At 38.8% G+C, this 23,973-nt stretch overlaps 1 protein-coding gene across 1 annotated transcript in view; it reads right to left on the bottom strand.

Moving 5' to 3' along the window:
- The window catches only part of Nek5 (NIMA-related kinase 5), a 47,166-nt gene extending 23,193 nt beyond the window's left edge, over window positions 1-23,973 (bottom strand). Inside the window, exons 1-11 of the mRNA XM_013034815.1 lie at window positions 23,857-23,973; window positions 23,271-23,367; window positions 14,597-14,694; window positions 10,673-10,756; window positions 10,500-10,570; window positions 9,221-9,307; window positions 8,084-8,138; window positions 5,712-5,912; window positions 5,558-5,639; window positions 2,739-2,872; window positions 303-484 (exon numbers count right to left, since the gene is read on the bottom strand). Coding sequence (XP_012890269.1) covers window positions 303-484; window positions 2,739-2,872; window positions 5,558-5,639; window positions 5,712-5,912; window positions 8,084-8,138; window positions 9,221-9,307; window positions 10,500-10,570; window positions 10,673-10,756; window positions 14,597-14,694; window positions 23,271-23,367; window positions 23,857-23,973 — 1,208 coding nt within the window. The remainder of the gene's footprint in view (window positions 1-302; window positions 485-2,738; window positions 2,873-5,557; window positions 5,640-5,711; window positions 5,913-8,083; window positions 8,139-9,220; window positions 9,308-10,499; window positions 10,571-10,672; window positions 10,757-14,596; window positions 14,695-23,270; window positions 23,368-23,856) is intronic.

The raw sequence follows: 23,973 nt of genomic DNA, 5'->3' as shown, positions 1-23,973 counted from the left end.
AAAAAAAAGAAAAAGAAAAAAAAAAGAAAAAAATATTTTAGATCAAATTTGATATGGAAGGGAGGCACAAGGGAACAATAAATTAAGTGTTTAAAGTGGAGATTTTTGGAAGTTCTCCCTCACTTATTTTAGGAGAATTTGGGGAGACTTTGGAATATATAATGTTGACAAATGATGTTTAGTCCAGGAGTTCAAGACCAGCCTGGGCAACAAAACAATTCAATCTCAGACCAAACAAGAGGGTGTTGAACGTGTCTAAAGCTATTTTCAGAACATCAAAGACAAGGTTGACCACAGCATACCATTGAGCAGGTGATGTGTTGTGGCTTTCTTCCCAGTTAGACCCTTCAATTCCAGAAGCTTTTTGAGGGACACAGTGATAGTTTGGTTCATGGATTCTCTTCCTTAGCAGGTCAAGTTGAGCATAATAAAAGTCATAATGTCCACAAACTGCAGCTACTTTGGGCCTTTCCATCATTTTTATCTAGCAGATTAAAGAAAAAAAGAATAATGAATTTTTTTAAATGTATAATGTAAATCTACCATTGAAAAATATTTTTTGGTGGTACTGAGGTTTGAACTCAGAGTCTTTCTCTACCTCTACTACTTGAATTACTACTACTACTACTACTCAAGTAGTAGAGTAGCCATGACTCAAGGTCTGGTATTTTGCTACTAGGATTTATTTTAAAATTTAAAGATTAAAAGACTTTAAAATCTATTAAATGAGGAAGATAGTCATCATTTTACAATCTCTCTGTCTCTCTCACTCTCTTTTATTTATTTATTTATTTTTATTTTTTGTCAGTCATGGGGCTTGAACTCAAGGCCTGAGTGCAGTCCCTGAGCTCTTCTGCTCAAAGCCAGGGCTCTACTACTTTGAGCCACAGGGCCACTTCCAGTTTTTTGGTGGTTAAGTGGAGATAAAAATCTCAGGGACTTTTCTGCCCAGGCTGGCTTTGAACACATCTCAGCCACCTAAGTAGCTACAATTACAGGTGTGAGTCACTGATGATCAGCTCATTTTACAATCTCAGTTGTGTATAACCCAAGAAGAACAGCTTCTTTGGGATTTTCTCTGAAGTGCAAGTAGATATGGGTGGTTCCCATGCAGATATATTTATCTCTTCTTTAATAGAAGTTGTTTAAGTGATTAGCAAAGATATCATTTGGTTGATAGTCCTTCTAACTTAATCTACTCTCAAATCTTTCAGCTAATTTTTCTCCTACAGATATGATACAGATTTCTGAATCATGGCAGATTTTTCTGATTTCTTTAGTAGAATTAGTCACATTTTTTCAATAAAAAGCAGTAATATAGACAATAATTTCCAAATCTGTTTACATACCAACATACTTTCTGAAAAAATCCATATATCAAGTAAACATATAGTAAATGGACTTCTAAATGGTCTTGGAATTATACAATGAGCTTTCCTTAAAAATGTGATTCTTTGGGCCAGGCACCAGTGTCTCATGTCTGTGATCTTAGCTACTCAGCTGAGATCTGAAGATTGCTGTTCAAAGCCAGCCTGGGGAAGAAAAGTCTATGAGACTCTTGTCTCCAATTAAGCTTAAAAAAACTGGAAATGAGCTGTTGCTCAAGTGGTATGCTAGCTTTGAGTACAAAAGCTCAAGGAACATTTCCCAGGCCCTGAGATTAAGCCCCAGGACCAGTGACAAAAAAAAAAACCTAGTAATATTTTTTAGGGGGGAGGTCTTTGGATATTGCTCAATAGTAGAGCACTTGTCTAACTTGTGTGAGCCTTTGCATTCAGTCCCAGCACAGTACAATAACAAAGTGGCCAATTTATCATTTATTTACCAGAAGCATTTCATTAGTGTGACCTAAAAGATTCAACATTCCATTAAATAAATTCAATTAACTAAGCACAAAGAATCTAGAAAAAGGTTAATTACTATAGAAAAAATTTTTAAATGCATGCTAATAAAGTAACAGTAAAATAGCAATAATTTTATGATTCAAATGACATGTAGCAATTTAGAGTATGAAATACAGTATGGGGTTTTGGCTTGCTTTGTTTGAAATAGGTTCTTGATATGTAGCCTAGGTTGACTTGGAACTCTCAATCCCCCTGCCTGAACCTTCTGAGTGCTGAGATTAGAGGCATGTATCCCCATACCTACTAATGCAGTGTTTCCTGCCATTGCATTACTCCATCATTCTGTAGAGAAATATTTTTTCTTATATATACAAAAAATTAGAAAATTTTCAGCTATAAAAAGAAAACTTAGCTAGGCTCCAGTAGGTCACTCCTGTAATCTTAACTTCTCAGGATCACTGTTCAAAGCCAGTCCAGGCAAGAAAGTCCATGAGACTTTTATCACCACTTAACTACCAGGAAAATGGAAGTGGCTTGTAGCTCAAAGTGGTAGGGTGCTGTAGCTCAAAGTGGTAGAGCACAGAGACAGGTCCTGGGTTCAAAGCCCATGACAAGAAACAAAGAAGGAAAGAAAAGAAAAAGAAAGAAAGGAAAGAAGGAAGGAAGGAAGGAAGATGAGATGTAGCAATAAAAGTTTTTTTAATAGCAACTAAAATGAAGTAAGAAATGTTCACTTTCATGCATCTCACTAAAGAATGATTTACTATGCCTACAAAACTTATAGACTCCAAATTAATTAGCTTGTACTAATTAGTTTTCAATGAATATATATGGTCAGGTCGGTCTACAAGAGCATAGCACAGCTAAGAAAGAGAGGGGCTTAGCTTGACTTACACATATGGGGTTCTGGGCTCCAGCTGGGGGTCTCCATTCATTTCTATGTAATACATCCTTCTTTTTAGCTGGCACTGATATTTTTGATCGCAGTGGACATTTGCCCTGGAACTTCACTTTCTGTATTTTAGAATCTCATTAAAACAAAATAAAATAACTTCATTTAAAAAATTAGTATTGACACCTGAAAGAGTATCAAAGTAAGCTGCAATGCCAGGCACCGGTAGCTCACACCTATAATCATAGCTACTCAGGAGGCTGAGATCTGAGGATCATGGTTCAAAGCAAGCCTGGGCAGACAAATCCAAGAGACTATTCTCACCAATTAACCTACAAAAACTTGAAGTGGAGGTGTGGCTCGAGTTTTGAGTGGAAAAAGCCAAGCAAAGAGTTTGAGATCCCCAAGTCAAGCTCCAGTGAATACAGGCACAAAAACAAAGAAACAAACCCAAAAATATAAGCTATAAGTCATAACACAGAAAATTTATTTTAGCCAGAAATATTCTGCACACAGAATGAAATACCGCTACGTACTCTCTTTGAATGGAGGAAAACATTTTGTTGAGGGTTCCTTTACATATTGTCGGCAATAAATAACATGACAATATTTTTTTTTGGCAGTACTAGGGTTCAAAATTAGGGCTTCAAATTTGCTAGACAGGAGCCAGATCCCTTGAACCACATCTCTAGCACTAACATTTTATTAAGGGTGGAATTAATATCAATGTTAACAGAAACAAAAAGCATGGGAAAATGGTAAAAGTAAATAGAGTCATGAGAGCTTAGGTTCTGAAATGACATCATGCTTTTTATGTGTGCTTAAACTCAAGGCCTCACACTCTTGTTTGGCTTTATTCATTCAAGCCTGAGCCACACCTCCACTTCTGACATTGTTTTCTAGTTAGTTGGAGACAAGAGTTTCAGAGACTTTCCTGCCCAGGCTGGTTTGGAACCTCAATCTTCAGTCTCCTGATTAGTTAAGATTACATGTGTGAGCACCAGCTTCCCACAAAGTGGCACCATTCTTGTTTCTACATTTTAAAATGTAGGTAGGCCTTCTCACACATTATCCCCATCAAAAATGTGTTCCCATTTTCTGATCTCTCCCACATCAACAATGTGGACAAATATACTTCCTTTCCTGCTGTATTAACCTGCTTTCTAAGCCTTTTCAGTCCATAACAATCACATCAAATCTGGCAAAGAGGCTGACTCATTTTCCTTTTATAATGTTCCCTCCACTTTTCTTTCTCTATCGTGGTGGATGACATTTTGCTAGCACAAATTCCTTGGAGAAATTTTCTCTTCCTGATCCTTTAAGTCCAAGCATTTGGTTATGACTAAACCTTACTGGTCTGATTGCCACTTGGATAGACATAGCTTCTCATTCTTAATATAAGCTCCTGTCTTGCATTCACACTGCACTTGATCCCTTCTGTGGATTCCTGACACCTGACTAATATTGTTCTCTAGACTTACAACTCTCATAAAGCATCATCTGCTTCATTCATGTCTCAATATAATTGTCCTTACATTGCTTTCAAATAGTTCCAAGATTCTAGCCAGCTCCAAGAGAATTCTCAATTACTAGTCCATCCTGTCTATTTCAGAAAGAAGCTGAAACTAATCCTCCTATGTCTGAGCCTTCTTCCAAGAGGTAAGCTTTGATGTAGCCTCCTCAAGCATTTCTACCTGCATGTTGCTTTGTGAACATTTCTTGAGTAAAGAAAACAAAAGCACTATGTCTCCCAGCTTACTCCTGGGCTACCTAAACATCTCAGGCACGTCCCCTAGTGGCCACATGAGCAGTATTTTTCTCCTGCTTACACTGCTTGTGTTTTCTAAGTTTCCAATTCAATAGATTTAGTGGAATTTCCCTGCTAATGTTGCCAGCCATATATTGGACCTTTCTGTGTGAGAGATGCATAATAAGTACTTATTTTTTATGTCAGTTAATGTGTTGACTTTGTCATAAGCTTTGAAACAGGCACATCTAACATGATGAAAACCTGGTCATCATGCTTATGAACTATCAAAGGATCATAACTGCTTTCCTTTTTTCTTTTCTTTTCTCTTTTCCTTTTCTCTCGTTCCTTTCTTTCTTTCCTCCTTTCCTTTACTCTCCTTACTTCTCCTCCCCTTTTTTGCTTTCCCCTTTCTTTCTCTCTTCCTTTTCTTTTCTTCCTTCTTTCTTTTCTTTCTTTCCTTCCTTCCTTCCTTCTTTCCTTCTTTCTTTTCTCTTTTCTTCCTTTCTTCCTTCCTCCCGTCTTTCTTTTCTTTCTTTTTTCTCCTTCCTTCCTTCCTTTCTTTCCTTCTTTCTTTCTCTTCTTCCTTCCTTTCTTTCTTTCTTTCTTTCTTTCTTCCTTCCTTCCTTCCTTCCTTCCTTCTTCCTTCCTTCCTTTCTTTCTTTCTTTCTTTCTTTCTTTCTTCCTTCCTTCCTTCCTTCCTTTCTTTCTTTCTTCCTTTCTTCCTTTCCTCATGCTGAGGATTTAACCAAAGGCCTCTTCTATGGTAAGCAAGTGCTCTACTATTGAGCTACACTCTCAGTTCCTACAAAAGGTATTTTTTGAGTCAGACCAGACCAGGCTGGCCTTGAACTATGATCTTCCTGCCTCAGACTCCCAAATGCTGGGATTACAAACACAGCTACCACAATCGACAAAGAATTGTCATTGCTTTGTGTGTGTGTGTGTGTGTGTGTGTGTGTTGTAATTGAACCAAAATCCTTGTGAATGCTCTGCAAGCAAGCACTCTACCACTTAGCCTTGCCCCTCAAGTTCAATGGAAGTTCTTGGATCGTATAGTCAAATCATTCTTACCGGGGACTATCTTCCTAGAAGGCTGAGAGGCTAAGGATCTTGCTTTATGTAGAAGTGTATGGCTGAATTCTTCTTGAATAACCTAAAACCAAACATACATATCAATGACCTGCCAATCAAAACCTCTGTCAAACACAGTCACTTCAAAACTCACCTCAGGAGTCAAGTATTTAGCAATAAGAATCTCTAAAAAGGGCTTTTTCAAAATGGAATTAACAGATGGTCGATCTCGAGGAGACACCTTAAAGAGCTGAAGTACCAATGACTGTAGATCATGAGAAAACCTTGGTGATATCGGGGCTAATTGTGCTTGACAAATCTTCAGGACCAGCTGGTGTAAGTTGGTACCTTCAAACTGACAGGACAAGAGCAAGGCAATACATTGGAGAAATGTTAAACACTGCTATTAAACCTTAAATAAACGTTCCAAGAAGAAAAAACAACTCATTAATTTATTAGTTTATTACTTCTGTGTGTGTGTGTGTGTGTGTGTATGTCTGTGTCTGTGTCTGTGTCTGTGTCTGTGTGTATGCCTGAACTCAGGGTCTGAACACTGTCCCTTAGCTTTTTCACTCAAGGCTATCTTTCTACCACTTTAGCCACAGCTCCATTTCTGCCTTTTTGGTGGTTAATTGGAGATAAGAGTTTCATAGACTTTCCTATCCAAGCTGACCTTGAACCATGATCCTTAGATCTCAGCTTCCTGAGTAGCTAGGATTACAGGTGTGAGCCACTGGTCCCCGGCTTATTAATACTATTATACTTATTTGTGATGTTGGGAGTCAACACAGGGCCTTACATATCCTAGGCAAGTACTTATCCATTGAGCTACAATTCCTGGCCAGCCTGAGACTGTTTTTAAGCTTCAGAGAGGACTGCATTTTACCCTACAAGGTTGTTATAAGCTAATCTTTCCTAATTAGATACTGCAGGTAGTCACTCATATTGTGCCATGCTAATTGAAACAGGTCTTGTAGTTTTAGATGTTTTTTTCCTTTTGTGTCAGCTGTGGAATCTGGGGTGTTGTTCATGTAAGTGTGTTCTCTATCATTGAGCTCTATCTCTGCCATAGTTTGAATTTTTTGACTAAAAATATTTTCATTCATTTTAATTTTTAATTATTTTTGGGGGGTCCGGTCGTGGGGCCTGAACTCTGGGCCTGAGCACTGTCCCTCAGCTGTTCAGCTCAAGGCTAGCACTCTACCACTTGAGCCACAACGCCACTCCGGCTTTTTTCTTTTTGCTTATGTGTTGCTGAGGAATCGAACCCAGGGCCTCAGGCATGCAAGGCAAGCACTCTACCACTGAGCCACCTTCCCAGCCCTTAATTTTTAATTATTATCAAACTAATATTTACTCACATTTAAAACCTGGAAGGTGTAGGAGGTTATCCTCAGGAGAATATGTTTCCTGTCACTATTTAGAATACTTCCTTCAGTTGAAGGCATACTATTAGGACATTTTATTTCTTCTTTTCAAAAGTTAAACAGAGCTAGGCACAGGTGGCTTGTGCCTGTAACTCTAGTTACTCAGAAAGTTGAAATCTGAGGATCATGGTTCTAAGCCACGTGGTTCTAAGCAGGAAAATATCTGAAACTCTTCTCTACAATTAACCACCAAAAAGCTCAAGGTGAAGGTATGCCTCAAGTAGTAGAATGCCAGCCTTGAATGGAAAAAGCCAAGTGAGAGTGTCAGTTTCTGAGTTCAAGCTCTAGTATAGACATATACACACACAAAAAAGGTTAATAGAATATAAATTGATGGCTTGTTTCTAAAATTCCAGAGGTTTTGCCTAGTGGCCATACTCCAATAAGAGCCACAGGTACTGGGTACTTAATGAGCATTACTTCTGGATGAAATTTTGTACTTAACTTGTTGCTGGAGGATTCAGCATATCCTGGGGGTGGAGGGGGAACACTGTGAAGCATGTGTTTACCTCTGCTAAATGTATATATTATGTATATATATTATAGGCATATATATGCTATATATGTATTTATGTATACTTATAATTATTATATTGTATATATGTTATTTTATATTATTTGGATAGCTATGTCAGGCATATAATTTTATTATTCTTTATTTTGATTAATTAATTTCCAGTAGTAGGGCTTGAGCTCAGGGGCCTCTTAGCTTTCTTGCTAATGGCTGGCATTCTATCATTTGAGCTATACCTTCAGCTTAGCTTTTCACTGGTTAATCAGAGTTGGAGTCTTGAGGACTTTTCTGCCTGGCTGGCTTTGAACCCAATCCTCCTACTTAGCCATGGACACTTAATTTTACCATCCCTTTTGACTGATTATCCATATACTTTTTGCTTTTCTTGTTTAAGACAAGGGTTGTTCTGGGTTTCCCTGGCTTATCTTAAACTCCTGGGCTCAAGTTGAAGCCTCAGACTTCTAAATAGCCAGGGCCATAGGCAATATTCAGCTAGCTAACTGAAGAAAATATTTTCTCTAAGAAGTTAGTTTCACTAAATTGATTTCAATAATTCAAGGTTAATCTGATGATTAACATACTTACAGGATGCCTGAGCGTGCAAAGCTCATATAAAACACAGCCAAGAGACCAAATGTCCCTAGGGAAGAGAAGAGTTTATGTGCCAAGGAAATATCCATAGTTCTTAGTAAACATTTTTGTTTTGCTAATGCCTTGTATGTATGTAGCACTATTTTGTATACGTTGATGAGTTCTCAAAAATGCTTTCAGGCTGGGCACTGGTGGCTCATGTCTATAATCCTAGCTACTCTGGTGGCTGAATTCTGAGGATCATGGTTCAAAGCCAGCCTGGGCAGGAAAGTCTGAGGGACTCTTATCTCCAATTAACCACCAAAAAACTGGAAGTAGAACTGTGGCTCAAAGTGTTAGAACACTAGCCTTGAGCAAAAAAAGAGCCCAGGGATAGTGCCTCGGTCCTGAGTTCAAGCCCCACAACTGACAAAAAAAAAATGCTTTCAGATACATCCAATCAATTCTAAAATAAGAAGTAAAGCAAAGCCTAAATTTCCCCTAAACAAGCATTGTGATCTTCCTATGTATTTATGTTTGGAACTTGTATTTATGTTTGAACTCAGGGCCTCTTACCTCTTGAGTCATGCCCCCAGTCTTTTCTTTGGCATTTGTTTGATAGGGTCTTACTAAATTTTCCCCGAACAAGCATTGTGATCCTATCTCCCTCTCCTGAGTAGCTGGTTTGCCTGAGTGAACCACTGTACTTGACCCATTAGATTTGCTTTTGTCTTTAGAATCAGGTAATACTTCATTTCCATATGATAGGATGAGATTAAAAAAAACACATTAATTAAATTAAAAAAACAGGGCTGGAGCTCAGAGGAAAATCTCAAGGTTGAATCCCTAGCACTACAAAACAAAACCTCTGAAAAAAAAGGCACAAAGAGGAACTTCTCAATGTGATTCATTGTATCTCTAAATGAAAAGGAATTGTTCTGAACAAACTTTGAAAGACTCAAAAACACTGGTCACAGTTAGAAGTCACTAGCGTCCCCCTTCATATATGGAGAAATAAAATTACCAAAAGTAGTAGGAAAACAGAGAGAGAGAGAGAGACAAGATTAGAACTTCAGTCTCTGGACCCATAACTCAACAAATCTGACCTGAAACCAGATTGTACTGACACTTTCAAATGAGTCAGGAACTCACGTTTTATTGTTATATGGTCTATTCTGACAGATCTCCGGGGACAGGTAGTGGGGTGTTCCAACACAAGTTCGAGCAAGTTCCAGGGAGCTAGCAAGTTACATAGAATAATGAGACAGTATGGTTTGTTCTGGAGAAAGACTTCACATGAGAAAAAGTGTAACAAAAATTTAGCTCATTTGCATAAGTATAAAGAGAACACAAAACATTGTACCTCGATAACAGAATAGTAAAAACCAGTAGGTATCTTTAGTTAGTTTTGTTTTGGTGGTACTGGGCTGGGACCCCAGAGCTTCACACATGCTAGCAAGTACTCTACCACTTGAATCACACCTCCAAACCTTTATTGCTCTTGTTACTTTGTTTAAAATTAAATTTTATTTTTTTGTAAAGGTGATATACAGAGGAGTTGTGATTACATAAGTAAGGTAATGAGTACATTTCTTGCTGAACATTGTTACCTCCTCCCTCATTTTCTCCCCACTTTCCTTCCCCCTGACTCCCTCCCCCCACGTTGTAAAGTTAATTTCCAATATAGTGTCTTGTGAGTGTTGTTGTTGCTTACATTGGTTCACTTTGTCCTTTGTCTTACCACTTTGTCATTCTCCTCCCCTTCCCCAAATCAGATAAAGGTATAAATGTATATACAATACACAGGGTACCAAACTCAAATACAGTGACAACAGGAGATATTGGTGTTTTTTTTCTTCTCCCTTTTTTTTTTTTTTGCCAGTACCAGGGCTTGAACTCAGGGCCTAGAGACTGCCCCTGAGCTTATTTGTTCAAGACCACGTGAGCCACTTCTTCACTTCTGTTTTTTGTTTTTGTTTTTTTGCTGGTTAATTGGAGATAACAGTCTTAGGGATTTTTCTGCTTGGGGTGGACTTTGAACCTCAATCCTCAGATCTCAGCCTCCAGAGTACCTAGGATGATAGGCATGAGCCATTGGCACCTGGCCTAAAATTGTTTTCCAAAGCAGTTGCACCAGTGAATTCTGTAGTAAGTATAAACCTGCCCATTCTACTAAATTCCCACAAACTTTGGACATACTCCAGCAACAGCTCCTATTACACAAACTTGGAATCATGTTAACCACCCTTACTTCATTATGCCACAATTTATCTTGATAAGTTTAAACATAGACATATGAGTGAGTTCATACATTTATACACTTACCAAAAATAATGTAGACAATCAAGCTTTTGCTAGCTTCCTCCTTCAAATACCTCAAATGCATACTTGGTTTTAAGTAGGGAAAGAAATGATTGTTGGAAGTACTTACTTATTCAGGACTCTTGCTATACCGAAGTCCCCAAGCTTTGCAACCATTCCATTCTTGCTAAGAAAAATGTTCTAAAATTGGAGGAGAGAAAATGTTACATTACTTGAGATAGTTTGAGAAAGAGGGGGAAAAAAAGATTTTTTTCGGTCTTAGTCCTCACTCTGAGGTGTTACCTGAGCTTTGATGTCCCTGTGTAATATTTTCCTGTCATGAATGTGCTTCAGTCCTAGGGAAATCTGCACGAACCAACCCAGGATCTATAGAGGAAACAGAATCAGCTTGCTAGTCACCAAAATGTCTTTATAAAAACATACAAAAAAGAAGGAAGTGGTATGTGTTGTGTGTATTTATCAGGATGAAGCTAATAAATACACTTCATATTGTTTTTTTAATATAATTTTATTGTGGTTATTAAGGTGTTATACAGAAGCGTTACAGTTTCATAAGTCAGGTAATGAGTACATTTCTTTTTGGATGATATCACTCCTTCCTTCACTTTCCTCCAGTTTCCTCCTCCTGTCCCTATTCACAGATTGCATAGTTCATTTTCCACACAGTGTCTACTGAATACCGAGACTGCATTTGTTCACCCTTCCTCCTTCATGTCTGTGTCCCCACCCCCTAGCCTTTCTTCTAAGGACAAAAAGCAACAACATTAACAAGAAAACTCAAAAGCAAAAACAAAGGACATCTCCTCAATCACCACTACCACCATTACCAACAACAACAAAAACCCATGTTTCCTTCATTTTATAGATAGAAAAATAGAGGTACAGAAAAGCAATCTAAAATAGATATAAAAGAGGATTCATATGCAGAAAAAGACAGACTGAAACAAGGAATAGAGGAGGGCATTTATGACTTCTTTTTCTTGTTCCACTATTGGGGCTTGAACTCAGGGCTTAGGCTCTGTCCTTTATTTTTTTCTGCTCAAGGCCAGTGCTCTACCACTTGAGCCACAGCTCTACATCCTGCTTTTTGGTGGTTAACTGGAAATAAGGGTATCAAGGACTTTTGCTGCCTGAAGTGGCTTCAAGCCATCATCCTCAGATCTTAGCCTCCTGAGTAGCTGGAATTACAAGCACAGGCACCAATGCCCTGCTTAATTTTCTTTATTCTTATTTAACATGAGGTTGCAAACATTCTGCTTGCCTACTATTCTTTCAGCCCCTCCTAACACTGGTGCCTTTAGATTTTCCTTTTCAAGGGATGGAGAATGCCAAGGACAGGAAAAGAAGAGAGAAAGAAGTTATTATTTAAACCAACAAATATTTAATGTTGGGATGGAGGATATAGGTCAATGACAGCACTTGCCTAGCAAGTGCTTGAGTTCTATTCCTGCACAGAAAAATTTCAAAAGTTCATTTTGCTAGGGAATACCAACTTTATTTCTTTGTCATGATCTTATCTTATTTAACTATAAGCTTCTTTATTAAAATATGTTCTATCTTATGGAGATTCACTTAAACTACTCTAACATGCACGGTTCTTTGTCTGACAAACTATACAGAAAGAGGAAAATAATGGAAGAAACAGGCTATATTCCAGACATTAAGATTCAGTTGTCATTTTACTTCTTTCTCAACAAAAGAAAATAGAATTCAAAAATTTTTCATAAAAAGCATTTTTAATAAAATGTGGTAAAATAATAACTAGACAAGAGAAAGGAAAGTTTCTATAAATATGAGTAGAGTTTAATATAGAATGTAAATGAGCATAGAAAAAAATGCTTGATTAAATTCACAGAGGTTAGAGACAGTGGTTCTTTAATCATTCATACAATCAAAATATTCAGCTTTAACCCCAGAAGGAAATTATACAGGTGTAATGCTCTTAAATGCAAAATAGAACAAAAATATATATGGCCTAAAAGAAAGAGGGTGGGTCTTTCCTGTGTGCTGCTTGGGGCAATCGGCTTACCCATCAATCACGAAGGCTCTAATTGGATTCCTCTCTACTTACACATACCTGTGTCCTTTACTGTACAACTCCCAAGAGGACTCCAAAGAAGGATTGGAGTATGGAAGAAAAAATGTTTTGTACAGAGAGAAAAAAAAGGGGAAATGGAGATAATTATCCCCTCTCCATCCTCTCCCCCACCCCCACCCAGCTTTTGTTTTGTTTTTGCAGTGCTAGGGATTGAATTAGAGCCTTTTACGTGTTTAGAATAAACACTCTGCCTGTTTTCACTGTACTTGATGTTGGTATAATTCAGGGAGGTGGACCCATTGTAACAATGAAAGGTGCAAGATGCTATGTCAAAAAAGGAACTTCACAACTTTGGCTGGTGGATGGGAGGCAGGGGGAGGGGAGGGAGTGATGGGAGGGTAGGGATGGTAAGGGGAAACAAAGATTACCTTGCTCATGTAATTGTAACCCCTCTGCATGGTATTTTCATAATAAAAAAACCTTATTTATAATTAAAAAAAGAATAATATGGTCAAAAATGGTTTAGTAAAAGTCATAAAACAATCCTGTACATCTCAAAGGAACAGGAAAATAGAATAAAACTCTGGACCATAAAAGCAAAAAAAAGAAAAAAGAAAACACTCTGCCACCAAGCTACATTCCCAGCTCCTCTCTCCCTCTTAATAACCAATGAAACTGGGGTTTGGGAAGTAGCCTAATAGGAACAAACTTGCCTAACATGCTTAGAGCCTAAGCATTACAAAAGGTTGAAAAAAAATGAATAATAAGAAACAGGAGGAAGAGAAAAGAAAGAGGAGAAAGAAGAAAAAGAGAAAACACAATGCAACTGCTGAGTGTATAGGCACACACCTATAATCCTAGCACTCAAGAGGATTATGAAGGAAGGTCAAGAATTCAAGGCCAGTCTGGAGTACAGGGTGAGATCAGTCTTACCCTGTACCCATGAAATTTAACCAGCAGTGCTAAAAGAATAATCTATCCTCCTTAGCAAAGAAAGAAAAGAGAAAGAAAGAAAGGAAGGAAGGAAGGAAGGAAGGAAGGAGAAAGAAAGAGGAAGAAAGAAAGGAAGGAAGGTAGAAAGAATGATTGATTTTTTTTTTATTGTCAGTACTGGCGTTTGAACTAAGGGCCTGGGTACTGTCCCTTTGCCTTTTTTGCTTAAGGCTAGCACTCTACCACTTGAGCCACAGCACTACTTCAGGCCTTTTTGTTGGTTAATTAGAGATGAGAGTCTCATAGACTTTTCTGTCTGAACTGGCTTCCAAGCCCAATTCTCACATCTCAGCCTCCTGAGTAGCTATAAATATAGTTGTGAGCCACTGGCCCCAGAAGGAAGCTATTTTTAAACACAGTATAATGGTAAAACAAAAAAGAGTGCAGCTTTAAATTTGTCACGTTTAAAATGGCCAAAGTTAGCTGGGTGCCTATGGCTCATGCCTGGGGGTATGACTTTGAACCATCTCAGTGAGACTTTCAGTGAGATTGCTATCCCCACTACACTACAAAAAAGCTGTATAGAGCTGTGGCTCAAGTGGTAGAGTGCTAGCCTTGAGCACAAAAAGCTCAGGGACAGAGCCCAGGTTCTGAGTTCAAGGCCCAGAACCAGCACACACACACACACACACACACACACACACACACACACTCACACACAATTACCAAGGTTGGCTAGGTGCCAGTAGCTCAAACTATAATCCTAGTTACCCAGAGGCTGAGACCCAAGGATCATGGTTCAAAGTCAGCCCAGGTAGGAAGTCCATGATATTCTCCAATAAACTACCAAAAAAAAAAATCCAAATGTGAAGCTGTAGTTCAAATGGTAAGAGTGCTAGTCTTTAGCAAAATAAGCTCAGAGATAGCTCCCAGGCCTTGAGTTCAAGCCCCAGGATCAGCATTAAGTAAATAAATAAAATGGTGAAGGCACATCCACATTTACATCTTTTTCCCTAGATCTAAGCATCAATGTTAGATGCATCTAATAGCTTATCTTTTCTCAAGAAAACAGTCTCAAAGAGAGTTTCTACTTTAGCTCAATTACAAATATATTTCAGACTAAAAAATTCTGGTCCAGTATTTTATGGCTTGAATTTCTCTACCGAAATCATACTTCATATAAATAGTCTCCTGCATATGATGTAAAAATGAATAATCAAATTATAGTGTTTTACCTGCTCTTCACTAAACAACACTCCACGCTGTCTGAGAATCCTTCTCATGAGATCTCCCCCATCGCAGTATTCCATCACAATGAACAGCCTACTGTGCTCTGGAGAAAGAAAAGGCATCATTTGGTGCTAAAGGGATTCAGATGTGTATCAGTCACATGCCTCTCAAATTCTAGAAGGTCGGGAATATAACAGAAATATGCAATGTGGGACAGTTCAAAACACTGGTGTGATGGACTGGGTTTTAATTTTAGTTCACTATTTACTTTTTGTTGGTTTGTCTTGAACCTTTTTATTTTTTTTTATTTTAAAGATACTGTAAAGAGGGGTTACAGTTACATGAGTAATGAGTACATTTCCTTTTGAGCATTGTTACCCCTCCTTTTTGTCCTGTACTTTTGATTCTTCTATCTCAATCTCTTTTTGCATGTTGGGGATTACAAGCATGCATCTCCACATCCAGCTGCCACTTACATCTCTTTTTTTCTCTCTCTCTTTTCTTCCTTCCTTCCTCCCTCCTCCATTCCCTTCCTCCCTTCCTTCCTCCCTCCCTCCCTCCCTCCCTCCCTCCCTTCTTCCCTCCTTCCTTCCTTCCTTCCTTTCTTTCTTCCTTCCTTCCTTCCTTTAAAATAACCAAGGATAAAAGAGCTGGAAATGTGGCTCAAAGTGTTAGGGCATCTACCCAGCAAGCGTGAGGCCCTATGGTCAATCCTCAATACTGTTAAAAATTAAAATGATTTAAAAAAATGTTAAGGATATACAAAGCAACAAAGAAATATCTTATAAATATGTTAGAAACAACAGCAAGGAAAAAAAACCATTTGAGTCCTTATCTTGGGGTTCATTTCACCTAACATCAACTTACCTGACCTTTTCTGCTTGTCTCAGACATATACTAGTTATTACAAATAAGGGAAACCATGGGACCTATGTTCCTTTGGGCCTGGCTTACTTCACTTACTATAATTTTTTCCAAGTCTTTCCATTTCCTAACAAATGGGGCAATGCCATTCTTTCTGATGGAGGCATAGAATTCCATCGTGTATCTATACCACATTTTCTTGATCCATTCATCTACTGAGAGGCATCTGGGTTGGTTCCATATCTTAGCTATGGTAAATAATGCTGCAATAAACATAGTTGTGCTGGTAGCTTTAGTGTGGTCTTGTTTGTGATCATTTGGGTAAATGCCCAAAAGGGGGATTGCTGGGTCATAGGGGAGCTCTATGTGGAGTCTTTTGAGGAACCTCTATACTACTCCCTATTCCCCATGGTATAACCCCTGTTTCCACTGTATTTGATGTTGGTATAATTTGTGGAGGGGAGGGGAAAAAACAAATTGTTTAAATAGGGATACAGGTGGACCCATTGCAACAATGAGATGTATAAGACGTTATGTGGAAAACCAAACTTTACAACTTTGATGTGGGGGTTGGGGGGTAGAGGGGGCAGGGGGGACGGGAGATAGGAAGGGATGGGAAGGGAAAACAAAGGAGGAGGCAACAGTGCTTAATAAGAAATGTACTCATTACCTTGCTCATGTAATTGTAACCCCTCTGTATGGTATTTTCACAATTAAAAAAAAGAAAAAAAAGAGAAAAATGTTAAGGATTAATATAGTCCTAAGGAAGGTACAATCAACTGAGGAGACCCTCAGGTACTATAGGAAGTTGACGATGCTCTAGAGTGGTAAGAACAGAAAGGGTGAGTGAAGTCAGACCTGAGATCCAGAAGGGTTTGGGAGAGACACTTCCTAATATCCGTAATATCTAGAAATCAGATATTTTCAGGAATGCATTGCTGGTGTTATGTTTTTGTAGTTCAGCCATGCAGTGCAGTGATAGCAATTTCAAAGCCACAGGTAACCTAATAAGGGAACTCTTCACTACTAGCCATTTACCTGGCCTTACAGTGCTCCTTCCCTCCCCTTTCCTTCCCTCTTCTCCCCTCTTCTTCTTCCTTTCCCCTTTCCTCTTCCCTCCTCCTCTCCTTGTATCTTATTTTTCTTTCTTTCTTTTTTTTTCCTTTTTTGGCGGTCCGGTCGTGGGGCCTGAACTCTGGGCCTGGGCGCTGTCCCTCAGCTCTTCAGCTCAAGGCTAGTGCTCTACCACTTGAGCCACAGCACCACTTCCGGCTTTTTTCTTTTTGCTTATGTGGTGCTGAGGAATGGAACCCATGGCCTCATGCATGCAAGGCAAGCGCTCTACCACTGAGCCACCTTCCCAGCCCTTTATATTTCATTTTGTAATATTGGTGATTGAACTCAGGGCCTATGCTTGCTAGGCAAGTTCTCTACCATTCAATCCACAGCCTCAGTAATTTTGCTTTTATTTTGATTGTCAGATAGGGTCTTTCACTTTTGCTCAGACTTCCTTGGATCAAGATTCTCCTGCCTCCAACTTTCCATCAGCCATAGGCACCATGCCCAGATTGTTCTTTTTATAACAGGTTCTCACTCACTTTTTGTTCAAGCTGACCAGGAACTATGATCCTCCTGTTTCTGTCTCCTGAGTAACTGCTTAGAATGGTTTTTGGTAGAAGAAATGGAGTGAATCTGGATCAATCACCACAGAGCCATCTCAAAGAAACTATTCTAATATTAGCCAGCATTACCTGGCTCTAAAATAAGCATTTTTCCATTAGTCATCGCTAATGTCATACTTACTGCAATTAGAATTATCTTAAAAAATCATTTGTGCTGTCAAAATTTCCATCTGTTTAAAGTAAGCACTGTAGGAGGGAGTGAAAGACAGGAAAAATAATTCTTGTCCTCAAAGTATTTCTAATCTCAGTGAGAGAAATAAAGAATACTCGTGGACACAATAGTATATTCTAAGTGTCACATAAATGAGAGGGTAGTAAGAGTTTAGGCATACTCAGAGATGGGATAAAGGTTATCACATTAAGTATTCACTCTTAAAGAACGTATAATATCTGAAAATCCACAAGGGAAAAAGGGATAACTCTAGAAAAGGAAGTTAGTTATAAGTCCAGACTTCTGGACTTATAAAGCTTATGGGTCAACTTAGGTTTGATAAAATGCATTAGCTTCCAGTATTATCATCATCGTATAACATTAAGGCATTTGAGGAATAAAAAAAAAATCTGCTACTGTTGCTCTCTAGTTCATTGTACGCTACTCCACATTGACTTCAATTAGGGTTCTATGGAGGATCTGAAATCCCACTTTACGTAATAGCTCGTTTCTGTTTTATGAATTCTGGCAAAAGAAATGAGACTCCTGGGTCCAGGGCAAAAGAGATTACTCCTCTGGACAAAAGAGAAGCCAGAGCTTCAAGTTAACACCTGTCTTTTGTGTCCCTGAAATCCCAGGGAGGTCACAACAGATGAACTCACATGGAACTGGCCCATGGAGTGAGCCAAACCCTGAGCTGGGGGAAACAGCCATCTTTTTAGTGAGCAGTAGACATGCCTGCTTTTTTGTCTTTGAGGGGATGTTAAGCTCATCTTTCAAAGTCCATCACTGTAACTATTTCTGAGAAATGGCCCAATGAGACAATAGTCAAAGGCTTAGCATCCCCAACAAAAAATAAATAGATGTTCAATGTCCATACTAAATCTTCTGTCCCTATAGCCCTCTTGGATGGTCCATTAACACATCAGGCTTTCTCTTACCTTATGCCTTCACAGTGGTTGTTCCTTAGCCTAGAAAATTTTTTGCAAGACATCAGCAGGAACCTCTTCCTCTTTCCTTCAACTCTTTGCTACACCTCCATCATAAAACATATCCTGGCCACCCTATTAAAAATTGCACCCCAAGTCTGCCTTACTACACTTCTTTTCTTTGAGCTTGAACTTCAATTCCATGTGGGCGTGTGTACATGTGCAAATATGCACTGGTACCCAACTGACCTCACACTTTCACATAGCTTTTTTATTTTTGCTCATGGCTGGCACTCTACCACTAGAGCAATGCTTCCAGTCCAGCTGTTTTACTGGTTAATTGGAAACAGAGTCTCTCAGACTTCTGCCTGGGCTGGCTTTGCATCTCAATCATCAAATCTCAGCTTTCTGAGTAGCTAGGATTATAGGCATGAACCACTTGTGCCTGCATCACTTACTTGCTTCAACATACTAAAATAATGTGCTTATTAATGTATGCTGTTTACATTTCTTTTCCATCCCTCTCCATTCTCCTCCACTCAAGACTGTGAACTCCACAGATGGAAAAGGAAGATTTCTAACACATGTGTAACTTTCTCCACAAACATGATAGGATATCACTCTTCCTGATATTCATATTGAGTCAGAAAAAGAAAAGAAAAAAAGATGTGGGCAGGTAGCTAGAGTAGAGGTTCCTGACATGACATAGTGTCTTACTCATTAGGTGGCATAAGTCCCTCTGGCCGATAAGGAAGGCACACCTGCCCACAAGCTCTTTAGTCAGCCTGGGCTCAATGGCATGACCAGCTCCCTGATGGGTAAAGACCTTGCACAAAGGCTTGTGGGGGGAGGAAATGGGGTGAGCAGAGTCTCTTGGGATCCTTCACTGCTGTGGAAGCTTTCCTTTCTATAAAAGCAAACTTCGATGTTCAATACTTGGCTCTCACCTTTCATTGCCAGTGAATTTCATTCTTCAAATTCCTGAAGACAAAAGTCCTCAAACTACGTTTGACCTGAATTTATGTCACTATATTACATAGGAAAGGGATTTTGCTGATGTCATTAAAGTTACTAATCAGCCAATTTGGGATAAGCCAAACAGATTCTCTAGGTGGGCCTAACCCAATCAATCACATGAGACATTTAAATCTGGGACAAGAGGTTAGAGACAGAGGAAGTAAAATATTCCCGATTCTATTAAGGGAGCCATATGACAGGCCCAGAAATTCACTTTTCTGGGCAGAGACACTTTCTAGTTAACAGTTAGCAAGAAAGTGAGGACCTAAATCCTATAATTTCAAGTGAAAGAATTCTGTCATCAGTGTAAGTAAGCTGGGAAGAAGACTGTACCATAGCAATTAAGATAGCCTGGTCTCGAGGCCACACTAAAGCTACTAGTACAACTGTTTATCGTAGCATTATTCACCATAGCTAAGATATGGAACCAACCCAGATGCCCTTCAGTAGATGAATGGATCAAGAAAATGTCACACACACACACACAAACACACACACGCACAATGGAATTCTTTGCTTCCATCAGAAAGAATGACACCGCCCCATTTGTTCGGAAATGGACAGACTTGGGAAAAAAAATCATATTAAGTGAAATAAGCCAGACCCAAAGAAATATAGGTCCCATGGTTTCCCTTATTTGCAATAATTAGTATATGTCTAGGATAATCTTATCCAATGACCAGAAAAGCTCAAAAGCTATGTACATATGACCATATAAGATGATGTTAAGTGAAATAAACCACAAGATATGGACACATGAGTTTTTTCTTTGTTGATTTTGTAATGTACTATGTTATTTTTTCTTTGTTTCTTTTGTATGTTCTTCCTCCTATGGTATATCCCTGTTGTCACTATATTTGATTTTGGTACCTTTTATCTTGTATATACATTTATCTAATTTGGGGAGGGGAAGGGGAATAACAAAATGCTGAAACAAGGATACAAGATGATCTATTGCAACAATGATACTCACAAGACACTATGTTGGAAATGAACCTTACAACTTTGGGGGAGAGTAGGGAAGGTAGAGGAGGGAAGGAATAGTGGGAGAAAAACAAAGGAGGGGATAACAATATACTCATTACTGATATAACTGTAACCTCTCTGTACAGCATCTTTACAAGAAAATAGAATTTTTAAAAAAAGATTAAAAAGCCTGGTTTCAACTATAAGAAACAGCAGAGAAGTCAGCTAAGCTGATGCCAGACTTTAGACTGATGGTCTATAGAAATCAGGAGATCAAACTGGGAAATTGTACAGGGATTGTACAATCCCTGTACAATTTCCCAGTTTTGAACAGAACTCCAAAATCTAGACTATATTTAGCACATAAGAGATAGTTAATAAATATTTATTAATGGAATTGAAATGGAATTCACTTAGCCTTAAGGAAATATCATTATATCCTCTTTTTTTCCTATGTTGCTTCAATCTCATTTTTAAAAATCCCTCATATTTTCATAACCATACATCAGAGCTATGGTTCTTGTGGTCAGAGATGGGCTGTTTCAGACAACAAAGCTGTATTGTTCTCAGTCAGGTGCATCTAAGAGCATGAGGCTTTTGGAAAAGCCTGTGTATCAAGTATCAACAATCTGATAAGCAAACTCAAACTCACTACAATAGCTATTTTTCCTAAACTCAAGAGACCTCTACTTAATAACAACAGCAAAGAATTGTCATTGAAAAGTTAAACTTGGGGCTAGGAAGGTGGCTCAGTTGTAGAGTGCTTGCCTCGCATGCATGAGGCCCTGGATTTGATCCTCAGAACCACATAAGCAGAAAAAGTCGGAAGTGGTGCTGTGGTTCAAGTGGTAGAGTGTTAGCCCTGAGCTGAAGAGCTCAGGCCCAGAGTTCAGGTCCCATGACCAACAAAAAAAAAAAAAAGAAAGAAAAGTTAAACTTATACCATTTTTACACTAAAAAAATGACTTTAGTTGTATAACAGGACTGAGTGTGCTCAAAAGTCCATCTTGCATGGCATAATGACACACTTCATGGTATTGAAGTAGCCCAGTCCATCCACTCACTTAGGAAATAGAGCAGAGAGGTACCACCTACTGAGGATCACTTTGCTGTCTGCATTTCTTATGTGTGGGGTTCAAAGCATCATACCCAGGGCCTCTCATATAATAGGTCAGTGTTCTTTCACTGAGCCGCAGCCTCAGCCCCCAAGGAAGACAAATGTCAAACAAATCTGTCATTATATATAAACTTATATAAATATACATTTATATATTTATTATCAATCATATATAAATAGATGTTCCTAAGTAGGAAAGTGTTGAAGAAGTTAGTTTGAATTGTGAGTTCAGGAAAGGCTTGAGGATGAGTGGGATTTAGCTAGAAAACAATACCCCCCAAAATAAATGAGGAAAGAAAAGTCTTATGATGTTGTTAGGAATCAATGGGAGTGAAGGTCCACTGATAAGGGGCACTCTGTTAAGTTAGTTGCCTTTTGACTTGTTCAAAAGTTGTGTCCCTGAAATCCCATGGAGGCCACAACAGATAAACTCACATGGAACTGGCCCATGAAGTGAGCCAAACCCTGAGCTGGGGAAAACAATCACCTTTTTAATGAGCAGTAGACATGCTTGCTTTCTGTCTTTGAGGGGATGTCAGCTCATCTTTCAAAGTCTATCATTGTAAATATTCCTGAGAAATGGCTCAAGGAGACAGTAGCGAAGGGCTTAGCATCCCTGCTCTGCTCACTGGCAGACCGAAATTTTGAATATATATACATATATATTTTGAATATATATATATATATATATGTATGTATGTATATTGGGTCCGGTTGTGGGCCCTTACCTCTGGGCCTGGGCACTGTCCCTCAGCTCTTCAGCTCAAGGCTAGCGCTCTACCACTTGAGCCACAGATCCACTTCTGGCTTTTTTTCTTTTTGCTTATGTGGTGCTGGGGAATTGAACCAAGGGTCTCATGCATGCAAGGCAAGCGCTCTACCACTGAGCCACCTTCCCAGCCCCAATTTTGAATATTTTTTTCCACTACTATATTCCTAGTACCTAGGATTATGTCTGAGAAATCAGTCAATAAATATGTGAATGAGGAGTCTCTGCCTTTGCTTGTTTGTTCTCTGTCTCTGCCTCTCTTCATCTTCCCTCCTTTTCCCTTTAGGTGGATGGATGGATGGAGAATAGCTGCATTCAGATGTGCAGAGGAGGAGACTTACCCAAAGTTCTTCCCCTCTGTTTTGGCAGTTTGTGTGGTTGTGCATTGACTATTTGCTGTCCCTATACATAAGACGATTATTCAGTCCTACCTGTTGCTACCTGTAGAGTCTCATGTAAAAAGAATATGTACCCCCTCCCATACACACACCCCTACTGAAGCAGAGAGTGTCCTGTCCTGGGATGTCTTCCTCCTCTTTCACAAAACAGCATGCTCTGTATGTGGGTTGTTCCTTCTGCCTGAACTCCAGACTTCAGACCCCAGTCTGCTGACAGCCAGCTTATGATGGGACTGGGAAATAGATATGCATTGTTGTAGATCACTGACACTTGGGAGTTACTACTACTTCAAATATAATACACTAATTATTGACTATTTGAGTGAAAATTAAGGAGAAGAGGAAGAACTTAATAGATAAAAGCTGTCCAGAAAAACTCACTAGATGTGATTCGCTCCTGTAATCCTAGCTGCTCAAAAGGCTGAGATCTAAGGATTTTAGTTCAAAGCCAGCCTGGGCAGGAAAGTTCATGAGACTCTTAACTTCAATTAACCACCAAAAAGCTGGAATTGGAGCTGAGGCTTAAGGTGTAGTGCACTAACTTTGGGCAAAAAATGCTCAGAGAGAGCACCCATGCTTTAAGTTCAAACCCCAGGTCTGGAACAAAAACAAAACATAACAAAAAAGCTTGAAGATAAAGACATCATCTCAGATTATTATTAAAATAACTTGGGAAAATTGAGCACATTTACAAAAATTAATTTATATACAACTCTCATGAACTCTCCTATTTATCAGTATGTCTGTACTCTATTGGAATACTTGGGCAATGTTGGAAAATCTAACCTTGAAATGAGCTGAAGAAGGTGACTATGTTGGGATGTTTCATCTTGGCCAGAAGACTCACTTCTTTTGTTGAAGCTTCTCTTTCTTGCGTGGGCATCTGAATTATATTAAGACATAGTGAAGTTTGGTAAAGATAACTTGCTTTCAGGACCCTACTACCTGTTCACTCCTGACTGAAATTTCCCAAGATATCACTGTGTTCAATGTCACTTCTAAAACTGATCTCTCAAAGGCAGGAAATGACAACACTTTATGTAAGACATGAACATCCAAAGACTTTGGTATGGGGGTAGGGTGAGCACTGGAACCAATACCCCATAAAGACTTCAGGATGACTGTAGATCAACATTCTGTGACTTGGGCTGTATGTGTGTGTGTGTGAGCACATGCATACATATGCCACTAGTTTTCTACCACTTGAGCCACAACACTCCTTACAGCTATTTGGTGGCTAATTGGTGATAAGAGTCTCAGACTTTTGATCTGTGATCCTTAGATCTCCAATATTTTAAGTTTTTAAAAAATAAATCAAAAGCCAGATAAATATTAACAGGAATATTAACAAGAATTTGAACTTAACTTTTACCTTTGCAAAGTTGATCTCTTTTATGACACAGTCCGTGCTGTTGGATTTCTCCTTAGCTAAGTACGCTTTTCCAAAGGCACCTTCCCCAATGACCTTAATCAGATCAAATTTGTCCAT

The sequence above is a fragment of the Dipodomys ordii genome, unplaced genomic scaffold (genome assembly GCF_000151885.1).
Source record: "Dipodomys ordii isolate 6190 unplaced genomic scaffold, Dord_2.0 Scaffold197, whole genome shotgun sequence".
Taxonomy (NCBI): Eukaryota; Metazoa; Chordata; class Mammalia; order Rodentia; family Heteromyidae; genus Dipodomys; species Dipodomys ordii.
Note: the sequence above shows the minus strand (reverse complement) of the source record. Positions and strands in the feature narration are given on the sequence as shown.